The sequence below is a fragment of the Nymphaea colorata genome, chromosome 3, assembly GCF_008831285.2.
Source record: "Nymphaea colorata isolate Beijing-Zhang1983 chromosome 3, ASM883128v2, whole genome shotgun sequence".
Taxonomy (NCBI): domain Eukaryota; kingdom Viridiplantae; phylum Streptophyta; class Magnoliopsida; order Nymphaeales; family Nymphaeaceae; genus Nymphaea; species Nymphaea colorata.
This window is the reverse complement of record NC_045140.1, coordinates 10,036,065-10,058,885: the sequence shown is the minus strand read 5'-3', so window position 1 is coordinate 10,058,885 and position 22,821 is coordinate 10,036,065. Positions and strand designations below refer to the sequence as shown.

At 37.7% G+C, this 22,821-nt stretch overlaps 1 protein-coding gene and 1 long non-coding RNA gene across 11 annotated transcripts; one reads left to right on the top strand and one right to left on the bottom strand.

The window, feature by feature from the left end:
- The first annotated feature begins 1,692 nt into the window (after nt 1-1,692).
- On the top strand, nt 1,693-20,982 carry LOC116250022 (uncharacterized). Of its 4 annotated transcripts, none has more exons than XR_004171297.2 (3): nt 1,749-2,193; nt 5,225-5,509; nt 14,983-15,100. It is a non-coding gene; the product is annotated as an uncharacterized LOC116250022 (long non-coding RNA). The 4 variants fall into 4 exon arrangements; XR_004171296.2 differs by lacking the exons at nt 5,225-5,509; nt 14,983-15,100 and adding exons at nt 19,123-19,173; nt 20,447-20,982 and having other exon boundaries at nt 1,755-2,193; XR_007572807.1 differs by lacking the exon at nt 14,983-15,100 and having other exon boundaries at nt 1,693-2,193; nt 5,225-6,646.
- Nucleotides 13,835-16,497, bottom strand: LOC116250021 (proline-rich protein 4-like). Of its 7 annotated transcripts, none has more exons than XM_031623347.2 (4): nt 15,877-16,438; nt 15,556-15,759; nt 15,246-15,365; nt 13,835-14,091 (listed from the first exon to the last, which is right to left on the bottom strand). In XM_031623347.2, exons 1-3 carry the CDS (start codon nt 16,436-16,438, stop codon nt 15,247-15,249), a joined length of 885 nt encoding a protein of 294 aa, XP_031479207.1. In that variant the 3' UTR covers nt 13,835-14,091; nt 15,246. The 7 variants fall into 7 exon arrangements, with proteins under 7 accessions (XP_031479207.1, XP_049932694.1, XP_049932693.1 ...); XM_050076737.1 differs by lacking the exon at nt 13,835-14,091 and having other exon boundaries at nt 15,247-15,365; nt 15,877-16,252; nt 16,406-16,497; XM_050076736.1 differs by lacking the exon at nt 13,835-14,091 and having other exon boundaries at nt 15,247-15,365; nt 15,877-16,195; nt 16,349-16,468.
- Nucleotides 20,983-22,821: the final 1,839 nt, after the last annotated feature.

The window sequence follows — 22,821 nt, the reverse complement described above, 5'->3', positions numbered from 1 at the left end:
AATTCACAACTGATTCTGCTGGATTTGTTGCCCATTCACCAAACCAACAACGATACTGATTCGGTTCAGGAATTAATTTTCACAACACAAAATTATATATCCTTCATATTAAATTGATTTGATTTACGTCTTTGATAAAAAAAAATGTCCACATGACCAAAACAAATTCAGCGGATATTTATTACCTCCATCCCTTACCAGTACACTAATAGTAGTTTATATATCTTTGTTTTTTCATTTTAAATTAATCTAAAGTACTTTATAATAATTTAAAATTTAAAAAAATAGTAATACAGTATTCTTGTATTGTGTGGGCTGCTGCCCATTCAAAGCCAACGTATGGGATCCCTGATTTACAAACTTTAGTGGAGAACAATTGGAGCAAGAAAGCAACGTTGTTTCCCTCTGTCTTTAGAGGCCAACTTCTTTTGTTTTGTCATTAACCGTTTTCCACTAGGGATGTCAATATATCTGATTTGAATCGGATATCTAATCCATTCGATTCGAAAAAATCAGAGGATAAAATTTTAATATCCGATTAAGAAATCTGATCGGATTCGGATTTAATAAATGACATTCAATCAGATTCAGATTCAGATTCAGATTCGGATATACATAAATATCCAATTGGATTCGGATCAGATTCATTTTTAGACAAATATCCTGCATGTAATGCTTGAAAGTTGGCAAAATCGTTCAAAATTTGAATTTAGATTCAGATATAAATATAAAAATCGGATTCAGATCAAATTCAGATTGTAAAATTAGACTTCGGATTCGAATATGACTTTGCTTTATTCGAATTCGAATATATGAATATTCAAAAAAGCAAATATGATTAAAGATGTATCCAATTCAAATTCAATCCGTTGACATCCCTATTTCCCACTGAGCCGTTTCGATTGCAGCTCATCTTGTTGATGAACTAAGAGCCGAATTTTTGTTTAGGGGTTGAATAGTATTTTTAAAATTTGTAATTTCAAAATTTGTACAAGAGGGAAACAATATTTTTCAACATAGGATAAATTAAAATTTTCAAAAGCATATATATAAACTAAAAAATTAATGGAATGGTCCACTTTGTGATTGGGTTGAGAGAGAACTTTTCTTTTTATTTTCATTTCACCGATTTCACCTGATAGGGGGATTTTTTCTGAAATTTGACAATATTATTTTGCTGATTTTTTTTTTTAAAAATAAAAAAAATAAAGAAATGAAAGTCAATTTCTGGCCATCTGCCGGTTGAAGGTTGCAGTGTGTCATCCATATGTTGGCACTTTTTCTTTTTTCATTTCCCACGGCTGGTTGTTGGCATTTTTTCATTTTGAAAGCTGCGAGAGCTGCTTCAAAAAGCCTAAACTTCAACTTCGTTTGCTTCAACTTGTTCATATTGGTCTGCCATCCACGATTTTAATTTATTATTGTGAAATAAATGTAAAGTAAATGTAAAATATGGCGCAGGTTCGTTGCACCAATGAAGCTGGTTAGCTGGTGCATTAAATTTCGTGCACAGAACAGTTAATGATGAAAATGTCTCATTTAAATAAAAAATCTTTTTATAAAGCAAAAAAACAAGGACATTTTCTTTTCAAAAATTCCTCGCGCACAACCGGCAGTCGTCTTCGGCTGTTTATGTTCCTTCTCCGTGATTGATAGATGTGCTGGGGACCATTTGAATTACGTTATTGACGGGGAACATTGGTTTTTCAAATTAAGTCGACATCAGAATATTACAACTACACAATATTAGATGACAATCATGACATTGAACGGTTGAAGCGTATAAAGTTGGGCTTCCTTTGGGCAGCCACCGAGAGGAGCAAGAACTTCCGAGTTATGCAGGCCTCAAGTCTCCCATCAAGACAAAGGGGCCGAAATTAGCAGGGCAGAACACCAAACTTGATGCAGAAGGAAAGAAATAAGGGCGACAAGTGTGAAAACTCAGATGTTTAAAGGTATACTTCATGCAAAAATTATTTATGTATCCACGCGCTTTCTTTCTGATACATAAGTTGGGAATCTCTGGCCGCCGAAATCTTCTGCGCGAGAAGCTGGATCAGAAGTAGAGGGCGATGGTTCAACAGTGGTTGGTTCCAAACTTTTATTTAGGATGCAGCCCTGAATACGGGAAAAAAGCCACGGCTCCTCGATCGGAAATCAGCCGCTTTAGCCTCATTTCATTACCAAATTCAGGTATCCAGCTATTTTTGTCACTTCATTCATTCATCTTACGCTATAATCTAATCTGGACGTGGTGGCGGTGGTAGGTTTTGTAAGTTGATGCCTCCTCGCTCGCTATGTTTTGATAATTGGCATATAGGTGTCCTTTAAAGGTCTAAAATTTAAAGTATTAGCTTCACCCAGCAAGAAATTTCCGGCTCAGCCAACACAAAATAAGTCATTCGAGCCATCAAACTCACTTTGCCATCATAGTTAGGAAGGAATTTCTTGAAAATTAAGGAACAAGGTTGCTGTATAGCGCGACAATTTTGCACAATATATAGAAGAAGAGAAATCATTTCACATGGCTTACTCTGCGACGGACGCAGGTTGTTCCTTAGCAGCACAATTCTTTTGTCTCGCCAAATCTACTGCTCCCCACCAATTAATGGCTTAATTTTCACAAAAATATAAGGCTGCCTGATCACGTCGTTCTACACATACACATGGGCTGAGATAAATTCATGGACAACCTTCGCCATCATCATCAAAAGGAGCTAGCCAGATAAATTGCCTCCAGTTAACTTCTCCCAGAAGCTCTGCTTTTTTCTCTTTTCTTTTTGCAGCAGGGAATTGTCATTATTCATCTTCTCATTTCTTGAATAAGTGCCACAATGTTCGGGGAGCAAAGATTGGCTCCTCTTGAACACTTCACAGAAAATGATGATTAAGGGCAAGCCTGAACCGGCGATCCAAAACAGTTAGACATAAATTTCTCAAAACGAGTGGCGGCAATTTTATCAATCACAGATCAGCTTAAGGCTTGTTAATATTTGATCGAGTGGTGATAACATCATGTTCTGTATTTTCACGTTTTGGTATGCTCTTTCTTTCTTGTTTTGGTAATTGATTCGCCTGGTAGAAAGGTCTCTTCTTCTCAATTGAAAAGGAAACAAAACTAGGGAAATGAATTGAGGACAGAATTGTGAGCCCTTGCACTGTCTGAACAGCTAAGGTTCCGTCTGCACAGCTCTGGCTCATTCAATAGTCCGAGACCATGCAATTATTATTGTCCTATGGCATCTTCCAAACAACTCACATGGAGGCCACGTTAATGTTCATCTTCTCATCAATCTAACCCCCGAGACCATGCAATTATTGTCCTATGGCATCTTCCAAAGAACTCACATGGAGGTCACGCTGCTGTTCATCTTCTCATCAATCTAACGCTTGAGTTGTCCATTATATACAGTGTCCAATTATTGCATGCGATCAGTGCATTCTTGATGTCCATAAGTCAATAAAATACACATGGCATACAAATAAGTAATCGGGTGCTCAAAATAGTGATCATGTTATACGTGGGAAAATATTTCCTTTTAGCTCACTTTCAAAATTATGTACACCTGCACACAGAGACGTGCATATATTGATATGAAACCGGGTCTGCATCAGTACACAAAAAGGAGAAGAAAGGAATGATCAAATGAATTTCTCTCGTCAATTAGCGCGGCTGATAAGTGCAGAAAACCCAAGTCATCAATCATGTGTCGGTAGATCTGACACCCTCACAGGGGCTCAATTATTACTTGAAAATTATTTTTTAATTTGTATTAAAGAAAAGTCAAAGAGAAAATGTAACTTAATTTGACGATATGCTCGCTCATATATATATATATATATATATATATATATATATATATATATATATATGAAAATTTACTCAGTCAACCAACGCCCTCCTCGTCCCATAAATTTTTATTTTGGTAGTTGTACTCCTATTATTATATATAAGATATGTTTTTCCGAAACCATGAAAGGATGAGACTTATTTTCCGAATAGTCCATATGTTAGGAAGTTATTCCAAAAAACCTCTTTTCTTTTACTAATTTTGGTACCCCATTTATTTGAACAACTGGGGAAAGAAAAGGTCAAGTGGCGGAGGCCGTGTGGGCTGCTGCGTGCAATTGCCTTCACCAGCCCATAAGAATTGTGGTATTTTAAATTGATACCTTCCCAACATTTTACTTGTTTAAGTCGGAGTGCCCTTCAAATTTTAAAAGTTAAACCACTAGTACCTCATAAATAACTCTGCCACTCAATTGGTCTATGATTATCCAAGGTGGAGCTAACAAAAAATAATTCTAGAGTACTTAAAATACTAAAAATTGGTAAACATCAAAGTGGACAATATTGCTTCAAGGCAGCTGCATATTTCGTATGATTAAATATTATTGCTAAACTAATTTTTCCTTTTTTTCTTCATTTTTGAGATGATGTGAAGCAATATATAGTACAAATTTTGAACAAGAGCTTGATGTACTTAAACGCTAGAAGTTGGATCGAAGGTTTGAAGCAGTTTATAATAACTGGCCGGCCAGAATTCACGTTCGATTCCATTGGTGGCAAACAGATTCAATTCGTATCTGACTCAAGAGTGCACATGTCAACTTTTAAATATTCCATTATATTTTAAGATACTAGTGTTCCATTTTTTAGTTAACTTTTATGTATTGTCAATTTCTTTTAGAACCAACTTTTCTAATAGTTTAGGCGGATTCACAATCGATTCAGGTAACTCGGGGAATCATCCTCATCCCTGCCGATTCTGTTCATAAACCAATTTGTACAACACTAGATTGGAGAAGAGAGAGAGAGAGAGAGAGAGAGAGAGACAGAGACCGTGATTGTTGGTCAAATCAAGAACTTGTTGTAACTTCAACTTACAAACCAAATTGTAGAATGATATTCAATTTGTTTTTGGGAGGCCCGAATGATGTATAGGTTGGAGAATTTAAGTGAGTCCATCTCTGAAATGGTCCTAATAAATTATATGTATATGACAAGCATCATAGCAAATGATTGAAGAAGTTTAGAGCAAGAGAGAGTTGTGGTACAGAGTAAGAGAGAGAATAAAGTAGTGAGAGAATAAGTTTGGATCTCTAAGATCCCCCCTCAAACTCAATGGTCTAACATGAGCATTGAGTCGAGGAATTATTTCTTAGCAACAAGATCACACACAAAATGGACATCAAGTTCGATGTGCTTGCTTTTATGATGCAGAACTGGATTGGCGGTCATGTATATAGCACTAATATTGTCGCACCAAATAACTGGGGTGTTGGATATTTTGGTTCCCAAATCACACCAAAGATTGTTGAATCCATAGTAGTTCGGCAGCCGTAGTAGCAACTGATCTAAATTCAGCTTCAAGGGATGAGCGTGCAACAGTCATTTGTTTCTTCAAACTCCAATAAAAAAGACTTGGGCCTAGACAAACAGCCTTTGTGAGAGTTGGAAAAAGCGTAAGTCGAAAACTCCTTCGGAACACCACTATGTTTAAGCAAGGTCAGCCCCGTTTCCACTATAGTCTTGTGCTTTCTTTCAGTTGTTCCATTTTATTCATGGACATGTGGGCCAGAAATGTGTTCCTCTATAAATATGTCACTATATACCATACTATTGAAAAAAATTATTGACAGCTGCATATTGTCTTCCCCCATTGGTATGAAAATATTTGATTTTTGCATCAAATAAATTTTCAATTTCGTTTCTAAAAATCTTCAATGCATGTTCAACATCAGATGTGTAAGCAAGTAAGTATATCCATGTATACTTTGAGCACTCATCCATCAATGAGACATAGTAGCGGTATTTATCCCTACTAACCACCGGTGACCGCCCCTAAACATCTCAATGTATAACCTCAAAAGGAAAGAAGATTAGATACAATCTTTATTTTTCTACTAGTAACTATGATATCATCCACATAATTTAATTCTAGTAATTATTGCCTTCTTTAGGAAAATAAATAATAAACTAAAACTTGACTCATGACTCATAAAAACCATGGCTGAGTAAATAACCTTTGAGTCTGCCAAAACCATTCTGGAAACACTTGCCTTAGGCCATATAAAGCTTGTTAATTTTACATAGATTGTGGTTGTATCAGATCAATATACATAAGTGGTCGCATCATGTAGACACCATCTATGTAAAAAGGCATTATTAATTGTTGAGGTTGGCTTGCACGTGAAGGAAATGGTTGGTGAAGGAGCCATGTGTTAGGCCGTGGAAGCTAGGGCTGCACAACGAGTCGAGATCGAGCTGACTAAACATGAGTCGAGCCGGCTCGTGTGCAGGCCTAGTGGAAGCTAGAGAAAGTTGGAAACAATGAAAAGATTAAGTAGTTAGCCAAGTATGGATGGTGGATTGCTTCAGCTTGCAATCTTACCTTTATTGGCAAAGGATGAATATAGAAATGGACAACGAGGAGGACATTTGGCATAGTTGTTTATCCCCACCGCATCATTACTTTTAAATATTGGCTAAGAATTTATCTAATGTAAAGCCTTGCCTGTAAAAGGCTCACAATGCAAGCTTGTACCATGTGCTTCCAAAATAGTGAAAGAAAAGATAGAGAGAGAGAGAGAGAGAGAGAGAGAGAGAGAGAGAGAGAGAGAGAGAGAGAGAGAGAGAGAGAGAAGGCTCTCTCACTTGTTTGATGGTAGACATAAGGTGTTTAAATTGAACCACCTTAACTTTTGTGTGTTCTTTTCTTCCTTTTATTCTTTTCAAATATGTTGCTAGTTGAGATCCATATTTGGTTCATTAGAGAGATATGACAAGTGGTATCAGAACTTAGTGAAAGATGTCGACTGTAACAAAGTATAAGATTGAGAAGTTTACGGGGAAAAACAACTTCTGCTTATGGGAACAACGTATGCAAGACTAGCTAATTTAATAGGATGTGGTTAGTGGCCGGAAGGGATGGCATGCAAGCAATGTAACATGGCAGATGCAAGGCTAGCTGCAAGTGCAATCCAACTACACTTAGGAATGATGTCATCCACAGGACCACAACATCATCCATGAAAAAATGGCAAAAGTAATTTGGAACAACCAATAGAACATGAATATGGGTAAGAATCACATAAACAAACTATAATTCAAGCAGTGACTTTATTGCCTTCACATGAAAGAGGGATTCTTGTGCATCTTAATGAATTTAAACATACTTATTTTCCAACTTCTGAGTAAGAGTGTTAAATAGATGATGAAAAAAAAGGCAGTGTTCTTGATTGAAATGTTAGCTAGGTCATATGGTTATTTAGTAACCGTAATACTCTTTGGAAAAAAGACAGTTAGGTTAGACAATGTAACTAGTGCTCTTTATTGTATGAAAAGAATATGAAAAACTATGGTACTAGTGAAATGTCCGCAGAAAGACTAGTCGTGGATATAGAGAAAAGAGGCCGTACAAAAGTAGAGGGAAAAAGTTTTCTAGAAAGAACTATTGATTTAAATCAATAGGATCTATGAAAGATCATAGTGATGTGGATGTTTTACTGCCATGAGAGTCATACTTGAAGATTTTGCAAAACATTAATGGACTTAGATTATCATAAGAACCAAAAGAGGACGATATCCATATCATCCTCTTCCTGTACTGGTGTTGCAAAAGCAAAGAGTGAGTTAGAAACATATGATAATAAGTATTTATGTTCAGCATATCATGAACCTCTAACTACAATAGATTACTAAATTTTGGATGCAGGTGCTTCCTATCATATGTGTCCACATTGATAATGGTTTAATTCCTATATTTCTTGTGATGGAGGAACTATCTTATGGATAATATGCTAAATTCAAAGTTATTGGCATTGAAATTATAAAAATTATGATGCCTTAAGAAGTAGCAAGGAAGCTTTGTGAGTTACAAGATGTCCGAAATTTAAAGAAACTTTAATATCTTTAGGGTGCCTAAATGTTGCTGGCTACAATTAACAACATCAAATGGTCTAATTAAATTGTCAAAGGGAATGTTAGTTGTGATGAAGCGACAACAAAAGGACACTTTATATGCATTAATAGGAAGCACTATGATAGGTGGAGCTGCAAAAACGGTATCGACTGATGATCAAATGAATGATGAATCTAAAATATGGTAAATGAGACTCACACATCTAGGAGAGAAATGTATGAAAGAGCTCCATAGGATATTTTGGAAAGGGCTCAAGATTCATGCCATTAGTTTTATTGGTGTATACAAGGAAAGCAATATGAAGCGAGCTTCAAGTTTCAGGCTTAAATAAGTAGAGGTGTCCTAGAATATATTCACATAAATGTTTAGGACACAGTGTAGCATGCTTATTTAGCTGGAGCACACAATTTCATGAGCTTCATTGATGATTTTTATCGAAAAGTTTGGGTTTACTTTATGAAACAGAAAAATGAGGTGTTTTGTGAATGGAAAGAAGCAAAACCTTTATAGGAAAGCAAAAAGAAAAACAAATCAAATATCTACGAAGCAATAATGAAAGAGAATTTAAAAACCAAGAGTTTGATGAATTCAATAGGGTAGAAAGTATTATACGACACTTCACATGCAAAGGAACAACACAACAAAATTTCATGGTTGAAAGGATAAATTAAACTTTATTAAGTGTGCTAGATGCATGTGATTGACTACCGCTCTTCCCAAAAAGTTTTGGATAGAAGCAATAGCCATTACATGTTATTATAAACAAACCTCAATTGACGACCATCAATTTCAAGGTGCCTCAAGAGATATGGATAGGAATGACAATATATTACACTTTTCTTCATATATTTGGATGTATTTTTTAGGTCCAAAATACATTTCCAGATAAGCTTGATCCAAAATCAATAAAGTGCATATTTGTTGACTATAAAAAAAGAAAAGATTTATAAATTGTGGGATCCAAATAACCAATGATCATTTTGTTAGTATGAATGTGGCTTTTGATGGGCACTCTATAATGAAAAGAATCACATCAACACCATTAGATGATGAGCAAACTATTATGGGGGAGCATCAAAATACTGCATGGAATGATGATGAACTTATTGATCATACAAGTTCAGATATAGAAGATTCAATTCAATCACATTCAAAAGCAGTATATCAACCAAACAGAACAACAGGACCACTCCAAAGGTATGGCTAGCTGTATTCAGTTGTGTTTGCATTGTTTGATGGTCTTGATGAACCAACGGGTTATGAGAAGCCTCCCAATAGAAAAAAGAGAAATCATTGGTTGATGGCTATGCAAGAAGAAAAGGAGTCTCCCCTTTCAAATGAAACTTGGGATCTAGTGGAGTTACCCAAGAGAAAGAAACTCATTGGTTGCAAGTGAATTTACGAGAAGAATGAAGCAACAACTGACAAGGAGCTACAAAATATAAAGCCAAACTTGTCACCATAAGATATATGCACATAAAAAGGATTAGATTAGAATGAGATTTTCTCTCCTATCTTTAGGCATACTTCGCGTGATACTCCTTTTGGTAACATTGCTTAATTTAAGAATACATGAACTTGATATAAACTTTTTCATATGGAGAACAAATTTATGTAAGCAACTTGAAGGCTTTCAAGTCCAAGGCAAAGCAGATTGAGTTTGCAAGTTAAAGAAGTCTTTGTATTGTTTGAAGCAAATTCCACAAGAATAATATAAATGTTTGATTCCTTTATGATTTGTCATAATTTTGTTCATTGTGACTATGATTGTCATGTATATCTCAAGGTGTTGAAAGACAGTTCATATGTGATGTTGTCCATATACATTGATGATATGCTAGTCGCTTTTGAAAACAAATCTAAGGTAATAAGATCAAAGTCACCATCAAGTATAGAAGTTGCAATGAAGGACCTTGGTAAAGAAAAGAAGTTTCTTGGTATGGAAATCAAGAGAGACATGAAGACTAGGAAGCTATGGGTGAACCAGAGAAGTTACATGCAACTACATGGGTGATGCTAGACCGGTCTCAGTAGGTTGTCTGATGTACACCCAACCAGATCTTTGTCAAGTGGTTAGCATGTGAGCAAATTCATGAGCAATCCAAGGAAGATGCATTGGTTAGCAGTCAAGAATGTCATTAGATACGTTACAAATTCACAAGGTATATGCATTTTGTTTAATCATTCATCATCACCGCATGAAATTGGTTTTGTGGATGCAAAATATAGAGACTTAGACCCTAGAGAATCAATGATAGGGTATGTGTTTACCTATAGATCCAATTTTGTAGAATTTTGTATTTCAAAAAACCACAACTCTCTCTACTATAGAAGTTGAATATATAACACTAATAGAAACTACAAAAGAAACATTATGGTAAAAGGACTACTCAACAACTTGGTTTGGATAAAAGATGTATGCCAATAAGATGCAACAACTAAAGTGCTATTCATTTGGCCAAAACAAGTATTCCATGCTATAAATAAACACATATACATAAGATATCACAAAATTAGAGAGTTGATATCATCTAAAGTTCTATGTCATTTTAACAAAGGTAAACACCAAAGAGAATAGAGCAAATATATTCTCAAAGGTGGTAACTCGAAGTACATTTGAGAAATGTTTGAACTTGATCAACCTTGTTGATAGTGAGTTGATTCATTCAAGCCAAGGAGGAGAATTGAGGTTGGCTTACATGGGAATGAAGAGGTCAGTTGTGGAGCTATGTATGAGGTTGGTGGAAGCTAAAGATAGTTAATAAGGATGAATAAATTAAGCAATTAGCCAAGTAAGGATGGTGGGTGCCTCAACTTGAAGTTATACCTGCAATGGCAAAGGATGAAGATAAAAATGAATAACTTGGAGGACAGTTGACATATTTTTTATCCCCATCATTATTTTTATATATTGGCTAATAACTTATCGATATAAAACCTTGCCTATAAAAGGGTTATCTTGGAGGCTTGTACCATGTTCTTCCAAATTAGTGAAAGAAAAGATAGAGAGGGTGGAAGAGAGTGACAGAGAAGGGGGTGGGGGAGGATAGAGAAATAAAAACTAAGCTTCCAAACTTGTTTGATAGTGGATGCCGTCTTTATAAACCTAACCACCTTACTTCTTGTGTGTCTTTTTCTTCCTTTTTTTTTATTTGTAGGTGATTTATTAAAGCCATTGAATTTGGAATATGGTAAAGTAGCCCCAGGATGGGGAACTACACTCCTTACGGGTGTCGCAATGCGTTGCTAGCTTAGACTCATATTTTATTCCTGAGAGAGGCATTACATTAGTATCAAACTAGTTATAAGCCATCTTTTATTTAAGGTAATAATGAAGATAATTTTCATTGAGATTGGAGTATTAACAAGAAAAAATGTGTCAAAGTAGCATATCCTTTCCTATTGGCTACACCCATCTCTACTAACTAAGATTTCATTCTACATATAGACAAATCATCATTTTGCTTGATTTTCTAAATTCACTTGCATTAAATGGTGCTTAAGATATTCTTCTGCCAGAAAACATGCTTTCTTTTTTGCAAGAACATATATTTTATATTGCATATATGGTTTGTGGACATTCTATGTAAAGGTTTTCTTGACAAAAATATGTTAGTTCATATGAGTCCATGTTGACCATGGTTTGTTTTTCAATATTTTGGACTATAATTTGAAACAAATTAGGTTGAGTGTACCATCCATTATCATGTGTCTAAGCACAAGAGTAAAAGATAGTGAAGGGAGAGAGTTTAAGTCAATTACAAGAGTAACACTTGATTGAGTTGGAGATTCAAGGGTAGGACATTCGGTTGTAGAAAACAATGGAGTTGGAGAGTTTGGTGGCTTTGATATTGTTTTGAGGATAGCTATGACTACCGACTTGAAGATAAGACCATATAAGATGAAATTTCTCGAGTTTAGGTGTGGTTAATTATCGAGGAAGTAGAACAAACATGAATAATACCAATAGAAGATTTTTCTTTTTCTTTTTTTTTTTTGAACATGAAGGACATTTGTCAACATAAGCCTCTTATTTTTGTATCGAGATTCCATTTTACATATATTTGTGTTTGGAACATTTCATGTAGCTGCATACTATCATAGCAGCTGACTCAAAATACTCATGTTCTGTCACTAAACCTTGATCTAAAGTAACAATATGATGTGTGACACAAATATCTAGATGCCAATGTGCGTTTTGCAATGATTTCATAGTCATTACCAGGCTTGCATAAATCATACAATATATGGCTACATGATTCCTCCTTCCATATAGTTGAAAAATTATTTAATTATATGCACTTTGATGTTGTATGCATACCTTTTCATGAACTTTAAAGCTTGAATTAGGTCATCCAACACCTTTTTTTCTGCCTCTACCTCTGTCATGGGCACAACCACTTTGAGCAAAGAGGCAACTATTAAAAACTCACCCATTGGTTACTACTTCCTCATTAAGGAGCTCTAAATGTTTCTTTTGATTTATTAGAAGGTTATGGATCTCACAAGATGGGAAAAGATAGTTCAAAGTTTCCATGGTGGTAACAAATTTTTCATACTTCCTAGCCATTAAGCACATGCATAATCAAGTTGTCCTTGTTTATATTTTCACCAATTGAGCTTGCTGAATCAATGAATAACTTCACATGATTGATATAGCCAACTTTGCATTTTTCACATTTAGACCCATTTTGGAGATTATGCTCGACTTTAAAAAATCTATAAATTGAACTATGAAAAAATGCTTTCTCAATGAATGAGCATACTTCTTGAGATTTTCGTGAATGATAATTTGGCTCAGCACTAATTTAGTGATGGCAGCCTTAATTCAACTCAAAGTTAATCATCCCTTTATGAATGAGATACTTAGATTTGGCTTCATACTTTCTCCTTAACTTCTAGAGGTAGGCATGAATATCCACATACTTGTGAAGGTCTTAATTGAACATCCTAGACTAAATCTAATATTTCCACAACTCTCATTGTTGCAATCAAACTTCACTATAACAAGAGAAGAAATCATTCCAATACACAGCTAAAGCAAGATCCATAGATTTTACTGATATAGAAGATATAGTTCGCCTTGATGTCATTATATGTTGCAATATATGAGAGAAATAAGAGAGAGAGAGAGGGGGACAAAACAACATGTTAACTTATGTAGCCCTACTTAAATACAGCCTACATCTATGACAACTTTGATTAACTATCGTACTATCACAAATAAAACATCGAGAGGTATAACTGTTGTGAGATTCCAAAGTGTGCAAATAAATGCGATAAACCCATTTGAATTTGAAAAGTATATTTACATTCCATATAAGTATAAGATATGTGATCTAACATTTCCATTCTAGCTTTGATCAAAGATCTACTTATAAAATGATTGCGTTCTTTATGACGCTTTATCAACAATAAATCATTCTTGCATTTGTCTAATGTTCTTCATATTCATATGTTTTTTGTATTTGATAGCTTCATTTTCCATTGACACCATCAACTTCCTTTCATTAATTGTTTATATCTTTCCTTAAGTGCACTAATTCCCCCACACCCAACCCCCCCCCCCCCCCCCCCTCCCCCCCCCCCCCCCCCCCCCCACACACACACACACACACACACACGCAAGAAGAAGAAGAAAAAAAAAGAAGCAAAGGGACAAGGATCATTTCGTGGATTCTTGTTTTAGAACACTGGTCAAACAGAAAATATTCTGTTGCCTTAAGTGTAACATCCCAAAATAACCTATTTTTTTTTTTATATACATTCATTCATGGGGATAGCACAACATTTATAATCACATGACCTATGCAGTTGGCATAGGTCTAGCCTATCATAAAGGGTGTATAGATAATTTATCTGTGTATTAGCACATAGCATGATCTATCTTAGGCAGTTAATGGTTCTAGTCAATCTAAAGACCATGTTTACATTCATTCATAGTATAGTTCACAACCAAACACATGTACGGAAGTCTATACCAGTACAAATCAACCTTATAATTTTCACATTGATGGCCCCACCACTAGTTAAATAGCTGCAAAGAACACACACACATATATATATATATAAAAGTCAAAATAACAGTTGCATAAATATCTACACACCAAAACAGTTAGACCTGCCACAATTTCCTTTGCTCATTGTCGTGGCGCACCAAAATCACCTGAAAAACAATATAATTTTCAAAGCATGAGTATATTTTCACATTCTTAATAGGATCACATATGAGGTGTGTGAAGATGTAACTCATACATACACAACAATATGTTACAGCATTATAACGAGAGGATATTCATACCATGAATATAAGATATATAAGCAAGACTATTTATCAATATCATTCATGCATTACTTTATTTAGTCATCATTGAATATTAACACGTGAGGCAGAATCTCAGGCGATATAACCAATAGACCCTGTTGCGGAGTCCCTGCTAATAGATTGAGGGCCAAGGGGAGAAACAGGGCGTTTACCGTGCCTAGTCCCTTCGGACCTAGACCCTCATGAGTCAGAGCTTTACATTGGGCTGAGAGTCTAGTCAAACTTCACACGTTTGAGCAGGATTATTGAAAATAGATCACTCCCACTGAGTATTCTCCAGTGGCACATGATAGAATAATCACAATTGCACTAATTAAATATCCTAGAAACCATCATACTCTTCCAATTTATCCCCTATGCATATTAAGTGTTTCCATGGGAAAAGTTGGGACATTTTCCAAATCATCATTAATTTCCATGTCCATAAAACGCTAGCTTTCCATATATTGTAAGCCAATGGGGATTAATTTCCTACCTGCAATCAGGTCTTCATGTCTAGCTAGCTTCTCAGTACCCACTTTCAGTGTACCCACATGCAGGATGCCTATTGGTCTTTGGCATTCAGAAAATAGCTAGCCTGCAATAATTTTAAGGTAGAACAAAGAAAAGATGCATTTCTAAAGGAGAAAATAATAAACAGACACTAACATTAAAGAAATTGTTTGAATTAATGGATTCAGATCCATCCTTTACTAGGTTTAGATTCAGACTCAGACTCTACTTTTTAAACAGAATTCCATCTATATCTAAGCGGGTCGAATCTTTTTCATCAAGCTTGGGCTCCGATGTTGAAGCGTGTGGATACAGAAGGAGGCCAGCCTATGTAGCCTGATCATCTGCAAGAAATGACCAAAAAAGGTAGATATATATATATATATATATATATATATATACACCCAATTTGTATATGATAAGTGCCAGATCTGCATGGTTTAAAACGTCCAATTGCGTAAAAAAAGGACCAGCATATAGGCACCAAAACATTCCAGCAGTACCTCAATGTCGAGATGGAAAAAACTCAGCTTGTACTGAAGCCTCAACACCCAGCATCGAAAGGGCTCCAAGAAGGGGGATGGTGGAGCTCAGCAGCAAAACATTGCTTTGCATTCTGTCACCTGCAACATGTTACCAATTAGTTTGGTGATTTTTTCTCTGGTTGTACAAAGGAGAAGAAAGATTGAATGCAGTCGATCGGGCAGTTAAGTAGCCAGCCGGAGCTTCTGGTCAATGAAGGAATTAAGTTGACACTGATGATACATAATCAAGAACGAAGAACACAGCAAATAATTTAGAAGCACTACCCACCTGCATAAGAAAGTAAGAGGGAGCCCGCTATGCCAAGAGAAGTTAAGCCCATGTACAAGGCATGCGAGGGTGAACCCGCCCTGAAAAGGCTGGTGGAAGAAGGATTCATAAGTGCAAATCCAATCAGCAGGTTATACTTAATACTGCTCCTCCGAGAGATCGTGCTGCTCTGAGAGGGTACAATTCCTTCCGGCCCACTTTGCGCTTCAATTTTGACAAAATCACACGCTAATTTCAGACCCAGGCAACAAACAGAGACATGGAGAAGCAAGAAGGTTACAGCCTCACGGAAATTGTAAATGGTCTAGTAACAAGTCTCACCATCATCGGACGCCTCCTCTCGGCTACTAATCCTCCCGTCGACTCTTCCTTCTTCAAGGTCTGCCACCACCTCCGCAGAACTTGGAGCACCCGGTGTTGGAAGAGGAACGTGTACCTCCACCTGCGCAGATGGAGCAACCAGCAGGTTTGGCAGAGGAACGTGCAGCTCCACCTGCGCAGATGGAGCAATCGGCGGGTTTGAAAGAGGAACGTGCAGCTCCACCAGCGCAGATGGATTAATCGGGGAGTTTGGAAGGGGAACATGCACCTCCAACTGCGCAGATGGAGCAACCGGCGTGTTTGGAAGAGGAACCTGCACCTCCAACTGCGCAGATGGAGCAACCGGCGTGTTTGGAAGAGGAACCTGCACCTCCACCTGCGCAGATGGAGCAACCGCCGGGTTTGGAAGAGGAACCTGCACCTCCACCTGCGCAGATGGAGCAACCGGCGTGTTTGGAAGAAGAACCTGCACCTCCACCTGCGCAGATGGAGCAACCGCCGGGTTTGGAAGAGGAACCTGCACCTCCACCTGCGCAGATGGAGCAACTCGTTTGGAAGTCATGTCTTTCCTTCTTTTTCTTCCTTGCAGATGTCTCCCTCTCCGACACGACAACAACGACGGTCTCAGCGAGGAAAAGATAATAAGAGGAGAAGACTCCCAGTGCTTCGTCTTAGTTTCGTGTTTCCTTCTTCATCATTGCTCTCTCAATTTACGTTAATTTTTCCTTTCTGGCTCTCCCACTTCCTGTTCATTTCGTCTTCGTCTTCGCACGCTCTCTCTCCCTCTCTCGCCGCGACACAACGGCGAGGAGGTCTGACGGGAAAGAATGAGAGGACAAGGGCCAGGAAGGTGTCGCACAGCTTCCTGTTAATTTCGGGTTTCCTCTCTCTGGCTTCCTGCTAATTTCGCCTCCTCTCTCTCTCTCTCTCTCTCTCTCTCTCTGAATTTCATCTTTACCGAGCAGAACAGCCGATCGACTCTCTCCCTCTCTTACAAAAGATCGTTCATACAATCAATTAAAATATTGATTTAACGAGAACAGATCCTTACTTTAAAAATGGTAAAACAATTGAAGGAAGACTTTAAACTGTGATTCCTCAAACTACCTATTCAAAATACATTGAAGTGGATAAATATTGTCTTTGTTTATTTGCATGTTTAAATATTGACATTTTATAAGGATCGAAAATTTGATGGAAAGCTTCTATAAATTGCTGTATCCAAGGGTACTGCATTAGTTATACACCACCTTATATTTCTCTTTTTTTTCTTTAAAGGTTATTTTATTTGCTAATATTCTTTTGTGTTTTTTAATTTTTTGTAAAATGTGTATATGATAATATTGTTATCTGCGTTTTCGTAAAAAGTTCAGCTGAATTTCGCACCCTGGCATATTCACTTGAAATCCTATTTTTTTATAATACTGCCGTTCGCATATAAATGTTTTTGATATATAACATTAACAAAGGTGATCTAATTTGGTTCGTGTAAAAATTTTGGAAATGACACAGTAGCACTCATAGATCCTGAAACAACAACCTCCACGGGCAAGGTGGGCCTCCGTTCCATTCGCACACTTTTGTGTTGAGGATTATTTTTTATTTTTGTAAAAAAGAAGCTCTAATCTTCATTTCATTTTTTACCTTACAAAATGTCTCTTATCTCCAAATGAGGGCATTTTAGTCATTTCATGCTCAAAAATACACTCAAGGGAAAAGAAGGGGGTGTGAGTTTTTTTGAAATTTTATAAAAAAATATACATTTTAAACTTTTAACCTTTTTTATAACTTAGTTTTTATCCTCGTAAAAAAGGCTTTTTTTCTTCTTAAACGGAATTAGTTTGTGCATGCTTCTTCTCCATTAGATGAAAAAAGCAAGGTGCCCCCAACTTTCGACTATACTTCTGATATTTTCACACAATTGCTCTAATCAGGCAGACTAGCATTATCAATTTGATGGACGAATATATATATATATATATATATATATATATATATCATAATTCGCCATTGTGAAAAATCATTAGGTCAATTTTACCCATTTGTCCCGAGGGTAGGGAAGTCCATTCCAACAGGATCTTCTCTTAACCACATCAATGATCTTTATATATTTAGGTTTGAATTCTTACTTGAAAACACATGGAAGAGAAATCAATGGGCTTTCAAATGGAATCCTAATTAACCACACTGTAATATGTTATAAGTCGACTTTCAAAAAGAGTGGACATTGGATATTAGATATTTATTGGAAAATAAATTCGAACTTAATACAAATTCAGATACGGATCCAATCGGTTGTGTTTTCTAAATCCAGATCCAATTTCATCTTTTAATCTAATATTATAATTTATTTCAATATCTCTCTCTCTCTCTCTTTTTGGAGTTTATTCAATCAGACAACGGACCCAAATTGGATTTTATAGCATCCTCATCTGATGGAGACTTAGAACTTTATTCCAGTGGATGGTTTCTTCTTGAAATTTAATTTACTCCCTTTGTTGATATCCATACAAACCCAAAATTTTCAAAAGAAATGTACTTTTTTTAAACGATTTTAAAATTAAGCACGCATGTGTTTGGCAGCCCTTATCATGAACTTGAGCATCAAAACTCTTTTCACTCCTGTATCCACTCGACACTTGATTCACTACACACTTTCTCTCTTCCCACATTTGGGAGGAGCGTGATAGCAGAGACTTCAGGGGCACATTCTCATCGTCAGATTCTGTGGCATACCTTGTGTAGGAATGCCCACTTTACTATTAGGCTACAGCACCATCTTTCGTTTGCTGTTAGGTGATTGTCATTCCATCTATCCACTCTCTCTTTACTCTTCTTATTTTGTTTTATTGTGCTCATATGTTGTATATTTTATTCTTGTTTTTGTAGTTTGTTCTTGTATCTAGAAGAGTTCTTGTTCTTAAATTTTGTTATACATTTTCATTTTATCGACTCTCTCTCTTTCTCTCTCTCTCTCGCTTTGTGTGAGACGCAAGAATAAGATTCCAAAAACATAAAGAAAGATCGAGAGGGCAGAGCCAAACTGCCACAAATGAGTGGGTATATAAAGATCATTCTAAAACTGTCCTCGAATGAATAGATATACCCAAGAGGCATGGTCAATTTTAGCTTATATATGCTGGAACTGAAATATTTTTTGTCGTTGAGGAAATTGAGACGTAACTTCAGACAAATTTCTTAGTCTTTTCCTGGAAACTGAAGTTGCCATTTCATGCATGGTTGCAGGTGAAATTGAAAGACGATGACGTTTTGGAAAATTATGCGTTTCCTACGCAGGTTTGACAAACTTGCCGAAATGCTGATTGTGAATTGCATTGACATTTCCATGAAATTGCGCGGCCATTTCCCTGTTATTCTACAACGCGTACGCGTTCTGAAATGGCAATCAAATTAATGCCAATGTTTGTGTGTTCACACGTTGCGTTCGGAAGATGACGAACTAGCAGAAATCGAGCAGCCGGGCTTCGGACAATAACCAGCTAGTCATTTCTTCAAGCTTAATTACCACGAGTACAAATTAAGACAGGATCTTGAATGTTTAGATGAGCCCATACAGTACTGTTATAGATAACCCTATAACTAATAACGTAATTATGAAAAGCCAGAGATCAATCATGTAGTGCCTTCCCGCAGCAAACTGCCAACATCCCTATTGATAATGTCTAAACTACGATTATTTTTTAGTGACAATTAATTATTGATTGACAGCCAATTCATCCTTTGCAACAGTAGGGGTGCTTGCACAGTTGTTGGAGAAGAAACAGAATAAAAAACAGTAATATTTTTAAGCATACATTTAAGAGCGGAAAAATTTTAGAAGGAGAAAATTTCCAACATATTTGTTTTTCTTACTTGTTTTTAGATAAAAAAAAATAAATAAAATTTATATTTTCATGAGGGAGAAATTTTTTCACTCTTTTACCAAAATACGAAGTGAGCATTTACTCGGGGTAGTTCAATAGCTTTACTTGAGACCACACAAATAAGTACTTTATAAAATACATATATATGAGTAACGAGACACCACATGGAACACATACCACATGGAACACATTTTCTCCTTATGCTCACAGAACGTTTATTCATGTACCGCGTGGAACAAATGAGATAATAAAAGTCCAACGAAGGAACTTTTAAAATAATGCATGAACGAAGCAACAGAGAGAATGCAAACGAGGGTGAAGAAGAACTTCTGCCGAATCTGCTGATTGCTCCCACTTGTTTGATACGAAAACTTGAGAATCTCTCCATATTTGTGGAGCCACCGAGCCCCTCCCCATCTCTACGAGCCTAACCATGGGGGATGGGGGAAAGATGAAAGGTGTACCACCACTATTAGCAATCTCCTTTAAAGCTGAACTGAGTAGGCTCTTTTTTTCTTCGTCAAGAAGATTAAAAAAATCCACGCAGAGAAACGGCCACCAATGTCATCAGAGCTCCATTCAGGGAAATCGTAGAGACCCTTAGAAACCATTGCTGTTTGGTCTTTGACATGTCGGTACCTGCAAAATATTACTTAATTTAGTTATTCTTTCTCGGGTTGTTACAGGCAAGAAAGATGGAATTCAGTGGAGGCATTAACCAGCCGTGGGATCATCACATAACCAAGGAAATTAAAAGAGCTTTACTTTCGTGAATCGTAAGTGAAAACCCAGGGTTCATATAGGTACTCTTTAGAAACGCACCTGCATGCCAAACGTACAAGGCAAAAGCTATGCCCAGAACGGTGAGGGACACGTAGCAGCGGTGTGAGGGAGACGCGGCTTTGAAAAGGCTGGAGCGAGCATCAAGGCAGAGGAGAGCAACGCCGAGCAACAAATTCTTCTCACCTCCTTCCTGTTCACTTGCTACATTGACTGAAGGGTGTACGTGTAAGATCATTTGGTGGGCTGACATATGTCTATAAGGAATTTCAGACATTATGGCTGTCTTAACGTAAATATCCGCTTAAGTGATTGCATTTTGGGATATTACGTCATTTTAGATGGTATGGGGTAATTTTGAAATGTATAGATACCAGTACGGAATTACGGACTCTTTGATGGGTGGAATCCGTAATTGTCCTTATTATAAAATGGTAGTGATCCCTGGGGTCGTGCAATGGTTGCCTGAAACATTGGTTTCTAGGGTTTTCCTCTTCCCCATCTGAGAGAGACCTCAAGCGCGCCGCACGTACCCTGGAAGACCCTGCTGCGATCTTCCCGTGTACCAGATCAGATGGATTTAGGTACGCTTCCGCTTCAGTTTAAGGTTTCGTTTATTTCTATGATTTAGCATGAGCATGATCCTTTTTTAGGGTATATACGTTTGGTTTCGTATATGCGTTATGGGGAGAAATCCCAACATTTGGTATCAGAGCCTATGTTCTTCGTTAAATCGTTGATTGTTGATGATTTTGTGCGTCGTTTCCCGTTCGGATGTTCCTCGTTTGGTTCTTCGGCTGCAAGTTTTTCAAAAAAAAAAAAAAAAATTGTGTTGAGGGCATGCGACGGAAGCCGTCGGGCTTCCGTTGCAGCGTAGAAGGGGACGACAGGATCGGGGGCGTCTGTCGCCGTTGGGCGATGGCGGGCCTCCGGCCGTTGGGGCGCGTCGCTGCCTGCGGCCACCCATGCCGTGGGTGGCCTGTCGGTGCCGTCGGTGTCTCCTTCGCAGCCATGAAAGAAGAAAACAAGAGGAAGGGAAAAGGCGAAGGCAGGGAGACGATGGAAGGCGTTGGCCTTCCGTTGATGGGCGACGACTGGGGAGGGAGGCCACCGGCGGGTTCGCCGTCGCCGGACGGAGCCGTGCGACCCACCGGTGCCCACCCGCGGCCTGCCCGCTGCCGTTTCGGCCGCCCATTCCAGTCGATAGGGGCGGAAATCAGAAAAGGCGCAAAAACTGAGAAATTAGGGCACTGCCAGAGGGCGACGGCCGGTCATAGACCTGCCGGCGACTTAGCCGTCGCCGGACGGTGCCGTGCGGCACCTGCCGGCGCCGACCCAAGCTCTCCGGAGGCCTGTCGGTGGAGTTCCACCGTTCGCCTGCCGTTGGGCAGGCCAACGGTTGAGCAGCGGTGTGCGAACCACGCGCGGTAGGCAGCGGGTCGGACCGGGTCGGGTCTTGCAGACCCGATCCGGATCCATCAGATTTTTTTTTAAAAAAAAACAACATTTTGCCGCGCTCGCCCGCGCACCGGTTTTGAAAAGAATCGAACCGGTTCATTCAGTTTCAGACCGATTCAAATCGATTCTGAACCGGTTCGGACTTTTCAGATCCGATTCGGACCATTTTGGGACCGGTTCATTCAGTTTTGGAACCGATTCTAGCATTTCAGAACCGATTAAGTTGATTTTCGAACCGATTCGGGCATTTTCAGACCGGTTCATTCAGTTTTTGAACCGATTCAGGGCTTTCAGGACCGGTTCATTCAGTTTTTGAACCTATTTTTGCCATTTTTTTAACCGGTTCATTGGGTTTTGGAATCGATACGGTCTATTTTTGACCGGTTCAGCCCTATTTAGGGGCATGTGGGTGTTTTTTGTTGTAGTTTAAGAACAATACGGGCCACTTTAAGGCGATTCAGTGGTTCTTGACTCACTTAAGCACAATTATGGTATCGGTTTATAAAATTTTGGACACTTTTGGGCCTCTTTTATTGGAACATTTTGGTTTAGATTCAATGAATGACAATTTTATATGTAAATTTTAATTCATGTATCATGTTTTGCATGTTTTTTAAATTTATGGGTGTACTTTAGATGAATGTTTGGATTATGAATTTTGATCTTTGACCATGTCTGTTGTTTGAAATGAGTACGTTTGTACTTTATGTCGCCAAAGTGACATCTGTTGTACGAATTTGCTTGTTTTAAACATTAGATGATAGTATACTTGATCCATGCGGACAATGATCAGCCCAAAGGAGGATTGTTGTTTGGTCAGGTT